Genomic DNA, 22818 nt, shown 5'->3' with positions numbered 1-22818 from the left:
TCCCAACTTCATGCATTTTCGGGCTGTCCCTTATACCTGCAATTCTCCCCTTCCTCATCTCTGGCTCCTGGCTTCTCTGGCTTCTCTCAGGACCTAAAATCCTGCCTGTTGCAGGAAGCCTATTGTGACTCTTCCTAATGCTGGCGCTTTGCTTCTGGAATCATCTTTCAGGCGAGCCTGCATTTCTCTTGTTTGTCCGTGTTGCTTTTGGTGTAGTTTCCTCCTTTAGACTGTGACTTTGGGTTCTGTTTACATTCCCAGCACACAGTGTACAGCACCCGGTAGGCACTCCAGTGTGTCTTGCCTTGCCTTGCAGGCATGTACTTCGTGTGTCTTCTGATAGATTTATTCATTTTGTAGTGATTTGGAATGAGATTTTTCTTTCTCTCTCAAACTTCTGGGTTTTGCTGGCTGGCTGTGTCAGACTTCATTTTGTTTCTGTTAACTTGGCAATTGTTTCAATAATTTACCTGGACTCTCTACGGTGCTCCAGGTATACAATGATATCCTCTGAAAAGGGCGATCATTTTATTTCCTCTTCGCCAACACTTGTCTCCTCCGTTTCTTTTTCTTGTTAGAGCTAGCATTTCTAGCACTGTATCAAATCACAGTGGTGATAATGACTCGTTCTGGCTACATGACAACAGAACCAGTCCTTTTGCCTCCCTGAGTCTTAGTTTTCTCATCAGGAAAATGGGGATAATCATATATTTTCTGCTTTACCTCTCAGCGGTGTTGCAAGGCTCAGAGGGCATAATGAACACGCAGCTCCTCATATGCCTTAAAACTCCAGTGGAAAGGAATGTTAAGGATTGTTTTAGCATGTCATTGAGGAACAATCCCTTTATTTTCAAACACTCCGTAAACGGATGGATGCAGGTCCAAGCCGTAGGTGCACTTGCTATGACAGCAATGACTGGGTTTCCCTTTAGCTGTCACCGTCAGGGACTGCTTGATCATCTTTTCCCACCAGGGGGTACCTGGCTACGGTGACCCCCTCCGTGGTCCCCTCAGGAGTCCTTGATGCCCACCCAGAAGATTCTCCCTCTCTGTAGCAATTCTGCCAGCCCCCTGGCAGGGAGACGCCTGCTTGCTGCCAGGGTCTGATCCAGAGCGATTGCTTCAGATTCTCCAAACAGGATATTGAGCAATCGGAGAGCTTCCAAGGCTGCTGGCTCTTGGGAATTGCCTAGTTTGGTCCTAACCTTCTGTGCTCAGATTGTGTAAACTCGAGGCCCCTCTGTGCCAGGTACATCATCATGGGGGCAGCCAGAGGCTTAGTGGATGGAGAGCTACGCCTGGAGATGGGAGGTCCTGGGTTCAAATATGACCTCAGACACTTCCCAGCTGTGTGACCCTGGGCAAGTCACTTAACTTCCACTGCTCTTCTGCCTTGGAACAAATACACACTATTCGTTTTAAGACAGAAGCTCGGGGTTAAATCATCAGGCAGGACCGTAGAGACAGTCCAGGTAGATGGCCAGCGGCATGTGGATCCAGATGACAGGCCTATGGAAGTGGGACAAAATCGAGTCGGGCCAAGAGACGGGAGCGAAGAGAACATTGTGATGTGCGAGGTGGGCTTTGAGGGCTGCTTAAGAAGTTCAGCAGGTAAAGAGGGAGGGAGGAGACGATGCCCAGCAGAACTTTTGTCCACGGGCACTAATAGCGTCTTTGGAGCTGAATGAAATGGAATTGACTGGAGGAAGCGGAGAAGCACAAAGATGGAGGAGGAGGGGGTGTGCTGCAGGGAGCAAAGAGAGCCAGCCGAGTGGTTGAGAGCCTGGGCCTGCTTGGCCACGGTCAAGGAGCCAGCTGTCCCACCTCTTCTCCATCGCTCACTCCAGAGCGGATGGACGTCACACAAGCCGATGTCTTATTTCAGAGGACCCTCCGTTTCCACTCACCGATTGTCCCCGCTGCCTCATCACCTATTTGATCCAATGGAGTCCTGTATCGGGGCACAGCTAATGAGTCTTCTGTCCCCTCCCCCAAAGGCCACCGAGAGTGGGTTTTCCATGGGGAGCGCCATCAGCCATGGCGGCCCACCTCCTGGTTGACTTGTGTTGCGTGGCTGTTCCTTCTTGGGAAGGAGGATTCTTTTGGGAGAGGTGAGGCTTCCATTGGGCAGTGAGAACAGCGAGGTTTAAAAAAATGAGTAAAACATTTCTTATTTCTTAAAAGGATCTGCTGTTAGAGGGAGAAAAATGAAGTGGTTGGAAGGGAAGAGGAGGGCCGCAGCTCTCCTGGTCCCTAACCCGATGGCCGGGTGTCTTAACATTGTTGCCACAGATACATCATTTTCTCAAAGAAAATGGAGGCCTGGATTTTCCCCTTGGGGAGAGCTGGGTAGGGGTTGCTGCCAAGGGGGTCTGGATCCTCTCCAAATGCTGCAAGTGTCCCTGTGGTTCAGGATGGCATTTCTGGCTTTTCTCAGGCTCCCTTCCTGCTCTAGGTGCCTCTTCATTCCTTGGCAAGGTTGAATCCCAAGCCTATTGGGAATGGGATGTTTTGCTTGATTGGAGGGAGTCCCTCTGGTCCAAATGAGCTTGTAGAGAGACATTTTCTCCTCCTCCAGCATCCTTGTGGCCTCTTCAGCTGTCTGACAGCAGCCCAGAGTGCTGAGCTCTGTGTCTCAGGCCTCCTGGGGAATGCAAGCGGCCATTGAGGAAAGCTTTGCATGGCTCCTCATTTAGGAGCACAGACACGGCTCAGCCAGCAGGAACAGGGCAGCCAAGCAGTGCACCAGAGTTTCAGGCAGAGGAGGCAGCTTTGGGCAGAGTCTAGCGAGAGAGACAGAGGATCTCAGGGACCTACACTCATCGCCAGCTTGGGGTGTCTTGGGAGAGAGAGGGTTCAGTACAAGGGAAGCTACAAGAGCACATCCTCTGTGCACGGTGTTGGGACTCAGCCTGAGAGTCACGTTTCTAGAGGAACAACGGAGCAACCAGCTGTGGTGATGGAGGAGAAAGTAGCCGTGCCTTCCATAGTGGTTCAACATCACTGTAGAGAGCTCAAAGTCTAGCTAGAGGGCCAGACAGAGCCAAGTCATAAGGGACAGAAGATTTCTAGATAGGATGAGAGATGAGAGAGATGTAGATAGGCAGATAGACAGATGGAGAGATGATAGAAAATGGATGGATGGATGGAGAGGTAGATGGAGAGATGAATAGATGAAAGATAGATGATAGAAAATGGATGGATGGATGGAGAGATGATATAAAATGGATGGATGGAGAGATAGATGGAGAGATGATAGAAAATGGATGGATGGATGGAGAGATGATATAAAATGGATGGATGGATGGAGAGGTAGATGGAGAGATGATATAAAATGGATGGATGGATGGAGAGATAGATGGAGAGATGAATAGATGAGAGATAGATGATAGAAATGGATGGATGGAGAGATAGATGGAGAGATGATAGAAAATGGATGGATGGATGGATGGATGGAGAGATAGATGGAGAGATGATAGAAAATGGATGGATGGATGGAGAGATAGATGGAGAGATGATAGAAAATGGATGGATGGATAGAGAGATAGATAGATGGAGAGATGAATAGGAGAGATAGATGAAGAGATGATAGAAAATGGATGGATGGATAGATAGATACGTAGATAGATAGTTAGATGGAGAGATGAATAGATGCAGAGATAGCTAGACAAATGATGGAAAATGGATGGATGGATGGATGGATGGATAGACAGATAGATAGTTGGATGGATGCTGCCAGAGCTTCAGGGTAGCCTAATGGATAGAGAGCTGCCTCGCATCTCCATGACCTTGAACCCTGAAGCTGCCCCTGGCCCATTAAAGGGGTCCCAGCCTGGCACCAGGTGTGGCTGTGGCACTTCATGTTCTTTTAAGTTGCTCCCATTCATAAAGCCATGTCTGCTCCAGATGTTGAAGCATTTGCAACCCCCCCAGGACCCTAGTGGGGAGGACATTCTCTTCTGGTCTCCAGGAGCTGTGATGATGGCACCTTCCCTTTGGCTCCTCTGTTGCTTCAGAGATGTTCACGAAATATAATCATGCAGATCCCAGACAAGCAACCCAGAATTCTCCCTCATTTATTTGAGATCCCAGGATGCTATGGAGCAGCTGCTGAGTGGAGAGAAGCCAAGAAAGGGCTTATAGGGAAGTGGGGCTGCCCAAGGTGCCATCTCATGGTTCCTTGACAGGCTTAGCTCTGCCTCCCCCCAGCCCTGCTTCCTACCAGTCTCCTCACCCTGGGCTTCTCTGTACACATTCTAGAATCCACTTCTCTGGTCTCCTGGATCTTCCCTTCACAGGCCTCTCCATTTCCTGACACCACACCTTTTCCCCTGGCCATGCCCCATGCCTAGAGTGCTCTCCCTTCTTACTCCTGCCTCTCAGTTTCCATGGCTTCCTTCAAGACTTAGCCCCAGTCCACCCCTCAGCCAGGGTCCCTTCCATTTTCACGCTGCAGATTCTCTCTGGCCATAGCTGTGTGCCAGTGGTTTCTTCCCCTCCCCAGAACGTGACTGTCCTTGAGGGAAGGAATTATTTTGGTTCCTCTTGGTATCTTCAGCCCCATCAGCACATACAGTTCCAGGCACTTAACCCTGCTTTGAAGTGCTTGTGAGTGAGTGAGTGAGTGACTTGTGAAGGGCTGTCTGCAAGCACTGGCCTTGCCCTCTAAGCGTTGTCATCCTGAGGAAGTCACGCCAGCCTTCCTCTCCAAGGCTGTTTGTGTGCTTTGCATGCACATAGGGGTTGGCGCTCCATTGAGGGACGGCATCTTTGTGCTGACCTTCTAGAAGTTCCAGGCTTCACTCCAGGGTGTTTCCTCAGAGGGGGAGGCTTCAGCAAGAAACAGAATGTCTCTGGCCTCCTTGGCCCTTGTTGGACTGGACCCCGCGCAGAAGTCGGGCTTGTTTTTGTGGTTGGGGAAAAGAAAGGCTGAGCTTGTCGCAGACGAGGAAGCAAAGTTTGCTCAGAAAAGGAAAGAAAGGGAAAAAATGCAGCCAGCCAGCCCCTCCTTCTCCTCTTCAGCAGCTACCAACATTGCTTCTGCCCAGGGAAATCATCAACTCTGCCCCGTCCGGGATCTCCTTGGTGTGGGCATCCACTCCACCACCTATGGCTGCCGTATTGGCCCATCAAAAAGTCCTCCGTGGAGGATCTTCCCATCATGCATTGGTCTTCTTATTCTCTTTGTAGCTCCAGGATGATGCCATAAGAAGAATCTAGACCTAGTGGGACAAGGTCCTGTCTGCCTTCTGGAGTTATGCAGAGGACCCTCTCAGCAAATGGACCTCCAGAGGAGGAGCACCCCAATGCTTCTAATTAGTTACAGAACGCAGTTCTTTTAGCTACCCGTCATTGTCTGCCAACCTAGAAAGAACAAAGAGGCTGAGAAAGTCTGCGCCTCTTTGTTGTTGCGCGCAGACCATTTGGCTCCGAGCACCATTGAAAGATGAGAATCTCGCCTGTGTCTAACAAAAGGAGAGATATTCCCGGAACCAAGGGTGCTCACCACAATTCTCCTGGGTTCACGTGCCTGTTAAGGGTTATTTACATGTTTCTTTCATGAATGAACCCCTCTTCCCTTAGGACCCTGTCACTGACTCAAACCTTTTAATTAGGGTGATCTGAGCTGCAGCCCAGTTTGGTTCTTCCAGTTGTGCTCAAAAGTGGTGCCTCCATCTTCAAAAGGCAACATGTTGGCGCTCCGCTAGGGGCTGCCAGTCCATGCCAACTCTTTCTCATTTCACCCTCTCCAGACTTTGCAGCCATGCAAATGGAACACGTGCCCACAGAGGGCACAAAGAACCCCCAGCGTCCATCATGGGTCAGGCCAATAAACTGTGGACATCCCCTTGGCCCCAGATGTCAACATGGCACCCAAGACATGTGCGTCTGCTTACAATTGTACTCTCCGAGACGTCTCTCCTACAAGGGGAGTTAGTGGTGTGTCTCAGCCAATCAGCACGCAGAGCGCCATGTCCCATCACTCATTCTGGATTGTCTCATTTTTTGCTTTGTTCCCAGGAAGGATAAAAGTTCATTCACAAAAAAGGTGATGTTTTGTCTTGCAGGATGTCCAACAGAAATCCACAAATGTGGTCTACCAAGCTCACCACGTGAGTAGGAATAAGAGAGGCCAGGTCGTTGGGACGAGGGGAGGATTCCGAGGCTGTACAGTGTGGTTAACTGGTAAGTCAGCCTGTCTTATTGTCATTGAAAGTTGATTTGGGGGGGGGGCAGATGGGTGACTCGGTGGATTGAGAGCTAGGTCCAGAGATGGGAAGTCCTGGATTCAAATCTGCCCTCAGGCACTTCCTCACTGTGTGACTCTGGACAAGTCACTTAACCCCCATGGCATAACCCTGACTGCTCTTCTGCCTTGGAGCCAATATACAGTATTGATTCTAAGGTGGAAGGTGAGGGAAAGAAATCTGAAGAGTCAGGATTTGAAACTAGGGCCTATAAATATAAACTCCTCAAAGGCAGAGACTTTCATTTTTCTCCTTGTTGCCCCAGTGCCTGGCACAGAGAAGGCACCAAAATGATTATTGAATTAAACTGGATTGACTACTCTGTGCCAAGGCATTGTGCCCAGCCTGGGGGTGCAAAGACAAGAAAAGAGCGAATGCCCTCCAGGAGCTTAGGTCCTCCGGGGAAGTCAGAGCACCCTGAAAGCCAGAGCGTGGTCCTGGGGGGCCGCCTGCTGCTCAGACCCTCTGCTTGAGGTATTTGCAGAGAATCTCTGAGCGTTAGTGCCGAGGACCCGAGTAAGCTTCCTATGTAGCTCCTTCACGAGGAAGCGGAGACCAGAGAGGGAATGCACCTTCCGGAGTGCTGCAGGGGGTCTAAGGGGCAGCTAGGGGTCTCAGAGTAACAGCCGTGGAATCAGGAAGACTCATCTTTCTGAGGGCAATCAGGCCCAAGACATTTACTAGCTGGGCCACGTCACCCTGTTTGCCTCAGTTTCCTCATCTGTAAAATGATCTGGACAAGGAAATGGCCAACCAGCCCAGGAGCTTTGCCGAGAAAACCTCAAATGGGGCCACAAAGAGCTGGACGTGCCTGAAAAATGACTGAACGACAACGGGTTTAGGGAGGAAGACAGTTTCCCCAGAGTCGCTGGGGTGGGAGTTCCCTGATGCAAAGTGGAGACTCGGAGCCTTTCTGCACGCGGCTTATCAAATGGACCCAAGCCAGTGTGTGAAAATCCCCCCCAGCCAGTTATAGAATCTACCTAGTTGGCCAAGGGCTGGCATGTGGGCTCCATTGAGCAGGCTGGAAACTGCCCTCCTCCTTCCTTTCTCTTATGGCATTTCTTGGCCATACTCAGGGCAGCTCCATGCCTCATCCAATTCCAGTTCTGGCTCCATTTTGCCCTTGCCTTCCCTCAGGGATGGCGGCTCCTGGAGGAGAGCCGAACCCACAGGAGACTCTACTTACCTCAAAGGGCTTCTGGCAGATCTAGAAATGGGACTCGGATTGTTTTTCTGCAGTGACAGATCTTTTCTGGGAACCATGTGATAGAGGAGGAGAGACCTGGATTCGAATTCAGGACGGCTGGGTTCCAAACTACCAATCCACTCGCCCCAGGCCACAATGAGACAGTGCTTGCCCTCAGGGGGCTTCCGTTCAGTCTGGGCACACACCCTGTCCCTAAATGGGCACATACAAAACAAATGCACACTAACAGGGCCTGGAGAGGTGCCATTACAGTTGGGAGGCTCAGGAAAGCCTTCGTGGTCCTGGGCAATCTCTTCTCTGCATTTGTTTCCTTATTGGTAAAAAGGCTGCATTGATATTGGCACGCTGAGCTTTATCACCTTAAAATGCCAGATAAATGTGATCTATTCGGTTCTCTCCCTCTCTTAATGAGTGTAGGGCGTGTGTTCCCCATTGCTGAGGCCGCGAATATGGTATGAAATCCTGGGAAAAAAAAAAAGCTCCCACTGGGCCTGACCATTCCCCCCTCGGCCCAGCTCCAGATTCTGCCTCTTAGTCAACACCCTGTCACCCCCCACCCCCACTTCCCAAGGGGGTCTCTGTGGGATGATGTCATCACCCTTCATGACATCAAGATTTCCCTGCCCAGAACTGTTCCAGACTGGTGGCCGCCATATTGGTGCTCTCTGATCACAGCTTTTATCCCATCCTGCATGTTCAGAGTCTTCCATGACCTACAAGATCTTTCCCAGCTGCCCAGTCCCAGCTCAAGTTTCCGGCTTTCCTTCCGGACAGAGCCTCGCTTGAGCCAGATGGTGCTGCTCGCTGTCCCCGTCTCTCGTGTGTCCCGCCTCCTTCCACCATCTCTGCCCATCCACATCCTGCCTCTTCTGATGCACCCAAACCCCATCCCTCCAGGAACCCCAGTGGCTCCCTTTGGCCGCCAAATACCATATCAACACCTCAGCCTGGCGTACAAGAGCTCCCTCCACCAGCTTCCACCAGACCCCCATAGCCGTGTCCCCTTGTCGCCCTTGGTGCCTGGCCCAAATCCTCATCCTCCTATTGGTCCTTGTCTCTGCAGCTTCCCTTATCCAATTCCCAGTTTCCTCATCTCCAAGGGAAGGGAGCTGGACGAGAGTCCCCCAGGTCCTCCCTCTGCCCAGAAGCCTCTCCCAGGGCTTGTATCCAAATTCCCATCTTCTCCCTGAAATTCACTCATCCCTTCCAATATTCCTACAATTCGACGATTTAATTAATCGGCCAGCAAACACTTATTGGCCAACTGAAACAGCGTGTGGCGGTCCCTGGGGAGAGGGAGGTCATGGGAGCCCGGCCTGGGAGGAGGGGCTCTCAGGGGCATTCCCATCCTGTGCAGGGCTCACAGGCAGTTTGGGGGTGCCACCGCCGCTCTGCTAATGGCTAGTTGATTAAATCAGGTCCTGCTAACGCGCCTCTCTGCCCGAACAGGTCTCTCTGGTGCTGGAAAAACCACCATCAGCTTCGCTCTGGAAGAGTACCTGGTGTCCCACGCCATCCCCTGCTACTCCCTGGATGGGGACAATGTGCGCCACGGCCTCAACAAAAACCTGGGCTTCTCCGCCGGGGACCGAGAAGAAAACATTCGCCGGATCGCGGAGGTGGCCAAGCTCTTTGCTGACGCCGGCCTGGTTTGCATCACCAGCTTCATCTCTCCATTTGCAAAGGTGAACTGGCTCGGGAGGCATCGTTGTCTCTGGCCCACAGACTGTGCCAAGTTCTGGGCATCCAACGACCCCCAATAGGAAGGAGTTCCTGTCCTCAGTGAGCTCCCATTTGACCGGAAGACACGGCATGTGCCTAGATAGAAATAAATGCAAATAAAACTTATCTCAAGAGGAAGAGTAGGTAATGAGAGGTTTAGCATAAGAGGGAACCCCTGAGCCATCCTTTGGAGCAACAGAGAAATAGGAGTGCCTTTCAGACAAAGGCTCAGAGGTGGGAAATAAGTGGTATAAGTAGCTAGCAAGCAGTGGCCATTCTATCCAGTTTTCATTTAGTGAATGGCTAGAACAGACAAGAAGGGCGCCCAAGATTTCTTCTAGTTTTTAATGGAATCTATGATTCCATTAAAGAATCTCTGCCCTCAAGGAACATCGGTTCTCCTTGGGTGGATGCTCTACTGCACCTGGTAGGAGGCGCACCAGCTCCCGGGAGGAGGACCACAAATCAAATCATTTCCCTTCTCTCCCTAAACTCTGGTCCAGGACTTCTGTCCTTGTTTTCCCCCTTTCCCCTTCTGTCAATGGTGGCACCCCCCCCACCTTCCTGGAGACCCCCACGAGGGTTCTGAAGGGGAGAGATGAGGGCTAGAAAGCTTTCTCTGGAAAAATGAAGCAGCAACAAACCCTGGAAACTGAGGACTTCCAGACCAGGCTCTTCTGCCCTTGGGCCCCGGGGTGGGGGGGAAGGAGGAGGATTCTCGCTGTGCAGGAGCTCTGACACAGGCGTCCCTGCCTTGTGACCAGGAGGAGGCATGGAGGAGACCCAGGGCCCTCCAGGGCTCTCCCATTTCCTTCTCTGCCCACAGTCTCCTCTGCTTTCCCCTGAGTTCCGGAGGCTCCAAGCCCAGGCTCCATCTTCCATGATCTCTGCTCTGGAGAGGGCAAAAGCCCAGGAGAGGCCTCTAAGCAGCCCAGCTTTGGGCCCTCCTTGGTTCTCTGACAAAAGGGGATCCTGACGGTCCTCTGACCGACGAGGAGGGCATTCTGGGTCTCCCGGCAAGACGACGGAGCCGCTTGGCTCTGGGGAAAGCGCAAAGGCTCCAGCAGGGAGCAGCCCAGAGACTTGCGGGCCGAGCCGGGGAGCTCTCCCAGGAATTCCCAGGCATTTCCCCGCTGGGCTTCTTCGCGTTCCTGGCTAGAGAGAAGCCCTTTGAGGGCAGAGGCTCTACCTGGCTCCCATTTGTTTCTCCTCCAAGACTTGTCTCTTAATCGCTTGATTTTCATCTGAGCAAACAAGCAGGAAAAGGCCAAGTCTGGCCCCGGCACCGCGTGGCGTCCCCGTGAAGCCGCTGACCCTCTTCCCTGGGTTTTGCAGGACCGAGAAAACGCCCGGAAGATCCACGAGATGGCGGGCCTCCCCTTCTTCGAAATCTTCGTCGATGCCCCTCTGAACATCTGCGAGAGCAGAGACGTGAAGGGCCTCTACAAGAAAGCCAGGGCCGGAGAAATCAAAGGTAGGGCGGCTCCTCCGGCCAGCCCGCTGCGCTGGGTGCTGGCTTCAGATCCCAGCCCAGAAAAAACAAACCACCAAGTCCAAGAAGCCACCTCACCTCTTGGGCCTCCGTGGCTTCCTCTATAAAGTGGGGCGGGGGTAGCAATAGACAACCTCTGAGGGCCATAATCAAATCCATGACAAAATCAAAGATTAGAAGTCCGGGGCTCTGGATTCAAATTCTGCCCAGGTTCCTTGTCCCTGGGCTCTGGATAAGTCTCCTCCTAAGCCAAAGCCCCTTCAGGCTCCCAGGCGTAAAATGACAATAATTAATAATAATAATATTTATTATTATAAATATAATAATAAATATTCTTATTAGCACCCAATGGTGGCAGTCAGTTAAGACAACACCAGCCCCGCCGGCCATCCCAGGGGAGTCCTGGCCAGGGCCTTCCTGCTCCCTGTCGCCTCGATTCTCCCGGGGGGAGAGCGAGCAGGCCCCCCCATTCTAGATGCTGTGTGAGGCAGCACCCCAGAGGGAACAGAGACGGAGTCAGGAACGGTGAGGCTCAGGCCCTGCCCGACCTGTTCTAGCTGGGGGCCCCCTTGGCCTCCCAGAGGCGCAGGCTGGGGCCCGAGGGAGCCCCCCATGGAAATGAACCTCCTCCTATAGTCTTGCACTGTCTGTCGAGGAGTTCCTGGGTGTGAAGCTCTCAGGTCCAGACTACGACAGTTCAGAATCACACACTTTCTTTGCCTGGCACACTTGGACCACTTAGCCAGGCGGGATGGGATAATCCAGCCCTCCATGGGATGGACAATAATCATGATGATGATTCTGGGCATTTTTCATCGTGCCTGTTATGTGCCGGGGCTGAGCACTTTATAAATATTCATCCGCACTACAATACTTGGAGGTAGGGGCTGTCATTTCCCCCATTTTACAGATGAGGAAACTGAGGCAGACAGAAGTTCAGTGACTTGTCCAAGGTCACACCACTCCTAACCAATCAATATTTATTCAGCCCTTACTATGTAGCCAGACACTATGCCAAGCCCTGGAGATACAAAAGGTAGCAAAAGCCAGGCCGAGCCATTACGGGACTTAGAATCTAATGGGGGAGACCACATGGAAATAGATAAATGCAGAGGGAAGGCCCTGGAATTCAGAGTAGCTGGGGAAGACTTCCTGTAAAGGGGAGCATTTTAGTGGAGACTGAGAGGAAGCTGGGAGATCAGGAGTTGGAGCACAGGAGGGAGAACGGTCCAGGCATGAGGAACAGCCAGAGAAAATGCCCAGAATGGAGGAAAAGAGGGTCTTGTATGTGGAGCAGCCAGGAGGCCAGGGTCACTGGATCCCAGAGAAGATGGGAGGAGTGGGCAGCATATGCTGTAAGAAGCTGGGAAGGTAGGAGAGAGCCTGGAACGCCAGGAGATTTTGTGGTGGATCCTGAAGGTGCTAGGGAGCCACAAGAGTTTACTGAAGGTAGGAGAGGGCCTGGAACGCCAGGAGATTTTGTGGTGGATCCTGGAGGTGCTAGGGAGCCACAAGAGTTTACTGAAGGTAGGAGAGGGCCTGGAACGCCAGGAGATTTCGTGGTGGATCCTGGAGGTGCTAGGGAGCCGCAGGAGTTTACTGAAGGTAGGAGAGGGCCTGGAATGCCAGGAGATTTCGTGGTGGATCCTGGAGGTGCTAGGGAGCCGCAGGAGTTTACTGAAGGTAGGAGAGGGCCTGGAACGCCAGGAGATTTTGTGGTGGATCCTGGAGGTGCTAGGGAGCCGCAGGAGTTTACTGAAGGTAGGAGAGGGCCTGGAATGCCAGGAGATTTTGTGGTGGATCCTGGAGGTGCTAGGGAGCCACAAGAGTTTACTGAAGGTAGGAGAGGGCCTGGAACGCCAGGAGATTTCGTGGTGGATCCTGGAGGTGCTAGGGAGCCACAGGAGTTTACTGAAGGTAGGAGAGGGCCTGGAACGCCAGGAGATTTTGTGGTGGATCCTGGAGGTGCTAGGGAGCCACAGGAGTTTACTGAAGGTAGGAGAGGGCCTGGAACGCCAGGAGATTTTGTGGTGGATCCTGGAGGTGCTAGGGAGCCACAGGAGTTTACTGAAGGTAGGAGAGGGCCTGGAACGCCAGGAGATTTTGTGGTGGATCCTGGAGGTGCTAGGGAGCCACAAGAGTTTACTGAAGGTAGGAGAGGGCCTGAAACGCCAGGAGATTTTGTGGTGGATCCTGGAGGTGCTAGGGAGCTGCAGGAGTTTACTGAGCAGGAGGCTGGCACAGGATTGGACCTGCACCTTAGGAAAATCTCGAGCAGCTGAAGAGGCTGAAGGGAGGCAGGAATCCCTTCCCCCCCCCCTTCCCCAGCTATTGCAATAGTCCAGTATGGAGGTGATGAGGACCTGCACCAGGGTGGGACAGTGTCAGAGGAGAGGAGGGGAACCATTAGAAAGAAGCTGCAGGGACGAGAGTGACAGGCTTTGGCCCTCGCTCGCATAGAGGCACCAAGACAGAAGGAAGAGTCCGCAGCGGCTCCAGCACTATTAGCCTGAGGTCTGGGCAGATGGAGGGGCCTCTTCTGTCATTGGGGGAAAGAGGAAGAGTTGGGGCAGCCTAGCTGGTGCTGAGAGACATCAGCATCAAGAAGGGCATTAAAGCCACGGGAGCAGAGGAGCTCACCAAGGGCAGCAGGACAGAAGGACACGGCAGAGAGGGCGGGATGGAATGGGAGCTTGCCGTGCCCAGGAGTGAGGCCACCTCTTCATGGGAGGCACAGGGGACAGAGGAGAGAGGGGCAGAGGGCGCCTGAGGGATGGAAGAAGGGCGTGAGAATTAAAAGTAACATACAATAACTCCAAATATTATTTTGTATACAATGTATTAATAATAACAAACATAAAAAGCTGTTTAAAGAGGGAGCTAACTCAAGCCCCGGTCCTGAGAGAAGAGAGAGAGCGTGGGGGGAAACCATCCAACCCTATAGAAAACGTGACCACACTACGTGGTGGAGAGGAGAGGGATTCTGGGGAACGGGGTCCAAAGGCACAGAATTCCCACTTCTACAAGAGGGAGCTTAACTCACACCGACTCATCTCATTTTTGGAGGCGAAGATCTCAGCTGAGAGGGTGGGGAAAGATGGAGCCACAGATGGTTTGAGGAGGGACGAGAAGAGTTGGAAGAGTCACTCGGTAGAGTTGGATGCTGTGAGAATTTATTTTTTATACTCTATGAACTTTTACATAAGCATCAGGGAGAATTCCTGTGTAGTTCTAGGTCAGGGATTCCATCCAGCCTATTGCTTTATGCCTTTGCTTTGTCCTTGGGAATCCCAAAGAACGCCGTCCTTTTAAACAGAGCTTGGGTAATAAATGAAGGGAGAAAGGGTGACAAATCCCTCCTCTGTCCACCTGTGGGGATGGAGATGGAGAAGGGTAGATGGTTTGATAGACCATCTTTTTTTTTTAAACTCTTACCTTCTGTCTTAGCATCAATACTATGTAGTGGTTCCAAGTCAGAAGAGAGGTAAGGGCTAGGCAATGGGGGTAAAGTGACTTGCCCAGGGTCACCCAGCTGGGAAGTGTCTGAGGCCCCATTTGAACTTTCCCGTGTCTAAGCTTGGCTCTTATTCCTTTTAATTAATTAGCTATCTACCCATTGGGATATTCCAGGAAAGAGATGAATAATGATCTTCTAAAACTAATTATTATGCTGTTTTACCCAGCTTCCCAGTCCCTGGTCATGGGAGACTCTGCTGCTTTATCAGTTAGGAAGCTGGTCTAACCACTAAACCTGATATTAGTAATAAATTGATATTCTTACCCCAAATTCAGACTCTCGAGTTAACATTAATCATAGCAAGATAGAGCTGATAAGGGAGGTAGAGTAGGATGGCCAAGCAGCGGCGAGGGCCCATCTGAGGTTGTGTAACATGAATTTTTGGTGGACTTAGAACAGTTGTGTGACTATCTCCACCTTCACTGGGAGTAGGAGCAGTGCCTGAGGCGTGGCTGGGCGTAGTGAGATGAGAAGGGCAATGGGGATCCAGGAGAGGAGGGCAGCTTAGCGTTGAGTTGGTTCACGAAGGCATCGAGAAGAGAAGAGAAGAGAAGAGAGAGTGGCTGCAAGAGGAGAGATCGCTGGGAGCAAACCGAGGCATCAAGGAATAGAGGTCATGGTGTGGGCCAAGAAAAGGGAGAGATCAAAAGCCAATAGTAAGTGTCCGAGGCCTGATCTGAACACGGGTTTGGCTGGCTCCAAGCCAGTGTTCTACCCACTGCACGTGCCCCAATGATATGAAAAAGAAAATGGTGGCTGCCCCCAAGAAACTCCCATTGTCTTTGGGAGGAGAGGGGAGGAAGGTGGGCACAAAAAATGCGTCCCCTCGAGATGAGGACTCGCCTCCTGATGGAAGCCGTTTCCCTTTGTCCTGCTCCCAGGGTTTACAGGAATCGACTCTGAATATGAAAAGCCAGAAACCCCCGAATTGATTCTGAAAACCAACCTGTCTTCGGTGAGTGACTGCGTGCAGCAGGTGGTGGAGTTGCTGCAGGAGCAGGTGAGTGTCGGCCTTGGGGCTGTGGACGTCCAGCCTTCTGGGGCCATCTTGTTTCATGGCGGCTGTCTCTGTTTCTCTCTGGCCCCAGAGCATCGTGCCCCACACAGTGATAAAAGGCATCCACGAGCTTTTTGTTCCCGAAAACAAAGTCAACGCGGTCCGCGCCAAAGCTGAGAAGCTGCCTTCCTTGCCCATCACCAAGGTGGTTGCTCTTGCTTATCCTCACTGGGGAGGTGGGAATGGGGTGACGGTGGCCAGCTCCAAAGGAGAAGCCAAGAGCTTTTCCTTGGAGCATCTTATCCCAGAGATGCCTTCCTTCTGTCCGTCTGTCTGCTCACCTGGAGCTTCTGATCTGCTTAGGGCAGGGAGTCAACACACATTTAGGAAGTACCTACTGGGTACCAGGCATTGGGTTCAGTGCTGTGTAGAGGAGGCCAAAAGAGTCTTCAGATTTTGAGCTGCAAGGGACCTTGTCTCATTTGTCAGATAGGGAAACTGAGGCCAAGTGAAGTGAAGTGACTGTTCCAGGGCCATCCACCCTAATAAGTGACAGGAAGGGTTTGCTTTTGAGTCCTCTGACTCCAAGGTGGCTGCTCTTTCCCTCAAACTAAGCCTCTCCCAGGGTCCCAGAGCTAGCCAGCGACAGGGACAGATGCAGAACCCCATTCTCACGCTGAGCTCCGGGTTCTCCCACTGCTCTCTCCCAGCATTCCTGACCTCTGGCTAACCAAGGTCCAAGGCTTGTCTCACTCATCCCACAAACATTTCTTGATTCCTGACCATGTACAGAGCTTGAGCAGAGACAAAGATCAGGGAAGACGGGCTCTCGCCCTCAGGTGCTGATGGTCTAGGAGGGGATCCGACACGCACATAAGGTCCCACCACGACCAACGTGTCCTTGGTTATCCTTGGGTCTGTTCAGCCAGAGAGCCTAAGCCTCTTAGGGGGAGGAAGGGAGGCTTCTGGAAGCCATTCCCCATGACGATGCTGGTGGGAGGTTAACGAAGGCTGCTCAGGAAGCTTCCCATTGAAATGGCGTGGGGTGCCCACCTACCAGGGCGCTTCTCCATCCAGGCAGGTAGAGCATCATGGAGGGGGCAGAGGAGGCTGAGAGGAGGAATAGCCCCAGCCCTTTTTCACCACTGAGAAATGAGTGTGTCCTGAGCCTGGGCCCTTAGGAGAGAGGTGAGCCCAGCATCCACTGGGACCACGGATGCGCTGTGGCACAGCGGGGTCTCCCTCCCCATTCACCGGCCTCTCTCTTCTTCACAGCTGGATCTGCAATGGGTCCAAGTGCTGAGCGAAGGGTGGGCCACACCCCTCAAGGGCTTCATGAGGGAGAAGGAGTTTCTGCAAGTGATGCACTTCGACACTTTGCTGGATGGTAGGATTTCTCCTTTCAGGCTCTCGGGCACGAGGGTGGAGTGGAGAGGGGAATCTTCCCTTCCAAGCCTTCGGAGGCCACAGAAGCCTTCCCCTTCGAGCTGGAAACACTAGGGGCCAGATAAATGGCCCGGGGAGGGCGGTCTAATCTGTGGACCACCATGTTCCGTGCTTTGAACTTAGCTGGGTCTAAGATCACAGGACTGAGGGATGGCAGGGAGCCCCCTTGTTGGACAGATGAAGAAACTGAGATCTAGTGGGGGTGCTGACTTCCCACCAGCACGTGGCTGGAGAACTAGAACCCAACTCAGGGCTTCTGCCCCCTCCCGCCCCATTTCTGCCCTTTTTAGCTGCTTCCATGTCCTGCCACCTTCCTCAGAGGATTTCATTTCCATTCTCTGCCATCTACACCGCGCAGAAGAGCTGGCAGGCATTTTTCCTGCTGCTCTTCTGCCATGGGGGGGGGGGGGCTCATCTCCTGGCTGGACGCTGCCAGCCCTGTGGAGGCTTCCTAGACAGCTAAGATGGAAACCCAGGACCTGATTAAAAACCACAACAAAGAATTAGCAGCCCATCGAGGCTGGAGTGCCAGGGGAAAAAGCAAGTGGTCAGCAGAGTGGGATGAGGGCCAGATCTGGGCTCAGACACTGACAAGCTCCCTAATCCCTCCGAGCATCAGTCTCCTGGAAAATGGGTACAATCGTTCTCATAATACTTGGCTGGAGGGAAGCTTATGAGGATCAGAGGAGATGAGAGTCAGAAACTGTAACGTCCAGGTCAGAGCATCCAATTCGATGGCCCGGAGAGAAGGAGGCTTCCGGACATGGTTGGATGCAATTTAGAGACTGGTGGGACGTTCCCCAGCTCGGCCTCCTCGAAATGACTTTGAGATGAGAGAAGGGGTTGAAAACACGTTTGTTAATTGTGCTTATGTTTCCCTAGGCATGGCCCTTCCTGGTATGTACTCTAACAACTTTCCAAGTAGTCGAATTATCATGATTAGAGATTTTACATTAATTGGAACTAGAGTTTTTAATAGCAAAAAAAGAAAGAAAGAAAGAAAGAATGAATGAATGAATCCAAATTAGCCAGTGCTAATTGTCTGGAGTTCATGATCCAACCAGTTATGGAGGAGTAAACAAGAGGCATGTGGATGGGGAGGTCAAAGCGCTGGGCCAGCAGAGCTCAGGAAATCACTAGAGCTGGGCAGCTGGGGTTCCCCTCCTGTCTCTGGCCAGCAGAAGATGACCTGGGGATTCGGAGTGCTTTGGGGGAGAGGCCCCGAGTGTTTCTGGTCTTTGAATGTAGGTCACTGGGCCAAGCACTTTTTTCTTGTGCTCATTAAACTTTTCCAGACCTTTTAGCTTGAGCCAGTTTTCCACTGGAGTTGAAGTGACCCATCTGGTTGGATTCTGCATGAACTGCAGGGCTGCCTTTGTGGCAGATGTATGATTTTGCATGAAAATAATTTCAAACTGTCAACTGATAGATGATAAACCTAGAAACCAATGAAGCTTTCTGTGATGGTTCCAAGTGGGAAGGGGGCTCATGCTCTAAGTGAGCACACACAAACGATGATGTCCTTGCGCTTTGGTTTTCCTTTTGTTGTTGGCAGGGGTGGAGAAGCAAAAGGGGACTGAGCTCGTCTCAGCTCTGCCTTGTGGGTCTCAGTTTCCACCTCTGTAATCTCAAACACAATAGATGGATTTAGAAATCAAAGACCTGAGTTTTGTCCCTTATGCCTATGAGCCCTCAGGTTGTCACTAAGAGTGAGGGGGTGGGATGAATGACCTTTAAGTTTCTTCTCTGAATCCATGACCCCCAAATCATGTCTTGGGCAACTGGATGATGTTATCACACTTGGGATATGTGGTGGGGGGCATTCTCCAGGCCCTCCCCTGCAGGAGTTGGCAGGAAGAGAAAGGGCCCAGTCCCATTTCCTAGACATCATTTTCTGTGGATTCTAGGGCAACGAATGCCTTTCCAGAGCAAGGAGACCTTTTAAAATGCCTGCTGATAGCCTTTGGATGCAGCCTCTTAACATCAGCTCATGGGCATGTTATCTTGGTTTTGGGGGGCCATCACCCTGCTCCATTCTATTGGGCCCAGGTCCATCTTGGAGATTTTTCCCAATGATTGGCTGGTGACCCCAAAGAGTGGACCTGCACACTTCCTTTGGGGCAGCGGAGGTGGAGAGAGCTCATTTTGAAAAGGGAATATATAACATGTAGGTAGATAGAAGGGCAGAATAATAAAAAGCCATTTCAAGAGGAAGAGAGGCTAACGAGAGATCTTAGGTGAGAGGCAGCAGCTGAGAAAAACTAGGGCCCGTGGGCTCACCGTGATGGAGGGAGGAGGGACGCTACATCCTCTTTGGGGTTGGGGCTTCTGCCATCTCCACACCACTGCCACGATGGGCCACAGGGTCTGCCCAAAGTGTGTTCCACACTCCTCAGGCAGGAGGGGCCGAGTCAGGGCAGAGGGTCTTGGCCAACCAGCCTCAAGTTTGAGGCAAGCTCTCGAGTCGAGTCCTGGTCTTTTCCAGGGTCCATCTTCTTGTGGGCAAACAGAACTGAGATAGACGTCCATACGACCATGCCCACGTAGAGAGAGACTGAGACAAGCAGAGAGAGAGAGAGAGAGAGAGGGGACGAGAGACAGACAGAGAGAAGCCGAGACAGGGGCAGAGATGCTTATTCGGATGCTGGGCTTCACCCAGATGATGAAACTGAGGGGATCGTGGGATGGAAAGCTGGAGGAATTCTCCGAGATCTGCCTGTTTTGGGCGGGCAGGAATGTGCTAAGACTGCCACTTCCAAACCACGTTCTGGTCTATCTTTTAAATGTCCAAACCATTCTTGGCTCTTGGGTCGTACAGAGGAGAAAAGAGACCTGCAGAGGGAACTTGGTGTGCCCACAGTAACACCACTAGGCACTTCTAGGTGTTCCTGCCAGGGTACAAGCCCAGGTCTCTGACTGCAGTATCTTTCCAGAGTCTCCTCTTATATTATTAGGGGTGAAGGAGACCTTAAAGCCCCCCTACTCCAACCAGACCAGGAAGGGTGGTGATGAGGCCCACAGGTTTATTTTTTCATGTCAGGATGTTACCTACTGGAGCCCTAGGTCCTTGGTAGGGCAGAGGTTAGGGAATGAAGTAGGACCATAGATTTAGAGCTGAAAGGAAGTCATCTACTCCAATTCCATTTTACAGATGGGGAAACTGAGGCTTAAGAATCTTTCAACCACCCCTTAAATTGTGACCAACTCCGGAAGCCCTTGTTCATGTACCAAGGGAAAGGCTGGAAGGGAGGAATAACGGTGATGGGAGCAGACTGGATTATGAGAGAGACCATGGACTAAGGCATCATCTATCTGGCATCCTTAGAGACTGAGGTGTTCTGGATAAATGAGTTTTCCAGATAATTGGAAAATGACGGGATTGGCCCAGAGATCTCCTAGGTCAAAGTCCTGTGATGCTGTGACTCGAATCATAGGTGGCTTCCTACAATCGAATCCTGGGGCCACCTTGCATTGGGGAGGCTGCACGAAAAGTGATTCTGGGGTTGAGGAGGGGTCATTGTCATCAGAAGAGACCGTGGTGATGCCAACTCTGCCCAGGCTAACTTTTCATTCGAACAAGTCCAGTGGGTTGTTGGAGATCCCGTGGGTCACTCGGACCAGGTTGGCTGATTTTATTTGGCTGTTTCTCATGTGACTGAAATAACCACAGCTCCCCATTTTATAGGTTTCCAAAGGAGAATAGAGAGCATAGATCCCATGTCAGATGGAAATGGAGGGTTGGGAACCTGCCCAGGTTTCTCTAGCCATGGCAGGAGAGGATGAAATGGCCAATTCTAGCACAGGATCGGTTTGTGAGAAGCCATTGCTAAATCTGAGCCAAGATCTTCAGATTTAAAGCTGGAAGGGAGCTGAGGAGGCCACCCATTCCAATATCCCCATTTTGCAGATGAGAAAACTGAGGCCCAAGAGGACAGGGGACTTGCCCAAGGTCATACAGATCATATAGTACCTTCATTGGGACTCTCATAGGTCATGAGGGCAGGACCCAAAGGTGTGCCAGTAAAGGCCCCCTAAAGATGACCAATTTCGATGCTTCATCCTTGGGGCTGGTCACCCCTAGGCCCCAGACTACAACCAGGAACTTCCCCCAGCTTCCTTGTGTCTAGGACCTAGGGGCTCTGCTCCTCTCCTCTCAGACCTGGAGCCACCAGATTCCAAGGCGAGCTTCAACTGGCTGGTTTCTTTTCGGGGACTTTTGAGGCAGGCCTCGACATCCCTTCCCATAACCCTTGTCCAGGCGGCCGGCCTGCTAGGAGAGGGACTCTGGATTTGGAGTTTGAGGCCTGAATTCAAGCCCCGACTCTGTAGCACCCCCCCCTGGAATGACTGTGGAAGGTCATTACACTCCCTGGGCCTGTTTCCTCAAATAGAGGAACAAAAGGGCCTCTTAGGACGCCTTGGCCTCTAGGTCTGTGATCTCTGGGTAAGCTCCGGCCTCCGTTTCCATCTTAGAAACAATGGCATTGGTGGGAAACCATCCAGATCCCTCCCTGCGCCAGCCCTCTGCCTCAGGGAGTGTGCCACGTGCTGACGCTTCCTGGGGGCTCTTCCCACAGATGGTGTCATCAACTTGAGCATCCCCATCGCCCTCCCGCTCTCTGAGGAAGACAAGCAGCGGCTCCAGGGCTCCAGCGAGTTTGCCCTGGAGTACGAGGGACGGAAGGTGGCCATCTTGAGAGACCCGGAATTCTACGAGCACAGGAAGGAGGAGCGCTGTGCCCGTGTCTGGGGGGCTACCTGTGCCCAGCATCCCCACATCAAGGTACGTGCAGATGTACCACGCTTAGTCCAGGAGGGCTTGGAGAGTGGCCCCATTCTAGCAGCGAGAAGCCCAAAGGCTGGATTAGAATCCAGCAGAGAGCATCGTGGGCTCCGGGCACGGCGGGGGCAAAGGCGGCTGGAGAAGCAACAGATGGGCCAAGAGTTTTCTTTTTTTCAGGCAAACAGGGTTCAGTGACTTGTCTAGGATCCCGCAGCTAGTGTGTAGGGAGAAGGACTGAGCAATGCGGGTGAAGGGACTTGCCCAGGGTCACCCAACTAGGAAGCGTCTGAGGCCAGAGTGGAACCCAGGGCCGCCTGGCTCTCCATCCACTGAGCCACCCAGCCGCCCCCTCACGAATGTTCTTTTCAGCCTCTCTAGAATGGCTGGCCAGTTCCGCGTTGTGTGCCTGCCTTTTCCCAGCCTTGCCAGCGCCTCTTTTGCCTCCCGCTCCTGCTCTGCTTTGCCTTCTCAGAACAAGGATCAACAGAAGGCAGGAGTCGGCTTGCTGCCTGCACACCCTCGCCCTCAGCATAGTCCTGTGAAACTAAAGGAGCCGGCAGATTGAGGCGATGGGCAGGGGCCAGTGGGCAGGGGCCGGCGGGCAGACGGGGCTTTCTGTGTGGGGCTCCCGTCCGAGCATCTCTTCCTCCTCTCCCTGCTGATAATTCTACTTGCTGGCCAGCTTCTCTCCCTCCACCCAGGGAAACCTGAGGGAGCCTTTCCTTTGGCCTGGCGCTAACGTCTCGGGGCTGGCGGGGACCTCAGGGATGCCAATCGAGGGATTCTCCCCCGAAGGAACTTTTTTAAAAAATCGATCGCTGTATTTTGATCGAATTTGTTTCCTCTATCATGTCAAGGACTTTATTTTGTGCACTTGAAAACATGATCCTCAAGAGAGGCCGTCTGCGGCTGGCTTCACCAACGTCCAGAGAAGTCTCTGACCTAGTCCACCCCCCTCATTTTACAGCAGAGAAATCGGAGGCCTGGGGTCCCGCTGGATCTCGAACCCAGGTCGCTCAGGACTCCACATCCCGTACTATGGAGTTCTAGTCTTCCCTGGGGTTCCTCCAGTGGAGCCGAGAGTGGCTTGGTCCTTTGAGGGTCTGGGGGAGAGGAGAGCAGTAGGATAGGCTCCCCAAGAAGGAATGGGGAAGCTCTCTGAGGAGGACGAGGGCGAGATGTGGCGGGGAGAGCGTCCGCTGCTCTCATTGGCCTGGGGTTATGGGGGAGATGCGGGCAGTCATGCTGGGTACTACTGTCGATGTGGCTCTGATCCGGACCCAGTGTCGCTCGGAGGCCAGCGGGAGCCCAGCTTGCGTCATCCTCCCCCGTTTTGAGCAGCCTCCGCTCTGGGCCCTCGGACAAGCCCCTTCTGTCTCGAGGGGTCCCAGAACAAACGCTGG

General features: G+C 52.4%; 1 protein-coding gene across 4 annotated transcripts in view; it reads left to right on the top strand.

The window, feature by feature from the left end:
• Positions 1-22818, top strand: part of PAPSS2 (3'-phosphoadenosine 5'-phosphosulfate synthase 2) — a 59278-nt gene that overhangs the window by 31465 nt on the left and 4995 nt on the right. For 2 of the 4 annotated variants that reach the window (XM_007478317.3, XM_056819083.1), the window contains exons 2-9: positions 6069-6186; positions 8908-9143; positions 10516-10654; positions 15071-15189; positions 15278-15391; positions 16462-16573; positions 17515-17529; positions 21210-21415. In XM_007478317.3, coding sequence (XP_007478379.1) covers positions 6069-6186; positions 8908-9143; positions 10516-10654; positions 15071-15189; positions 15278-15391; positions 16462-16573; positions 17515-17529; positions 21210-21415 — 1059 coding nt within the window. The remainder of the gene's footprint in view (positions 1-6068; positions 6187-8907; positions 9144-10515; positions 10655-15070; positions 15190-15277; positions 15392-16461; positions 16574-17514; positions 17530-21209; positions 21416-22818) is intronic. The other 2 variants (XM_007478318.3, XM_056819085.1) reach the window with 1 other exon arrangement.

Source organism: Monodelphis domestica, chromosome 1, assembly GCF_027887165.1.
Source record: "Monodelphis domestica isolate mMonDom1 chromosome 1, mMonDom1.pri, whole genome shotgun sequence".
In the NCBI taxonomy this organism is placed as follows: Eukaryota; Metazoa; Chordata; class Mammalia; order Didelphimorphia; family Didelphidae; genus Monodelphis; species Monodelphis domestica.
Note: the sequence above shows the minus strand (reverse complement) of the source record. Positions and strands in the feature narration are given on the sequence as shown.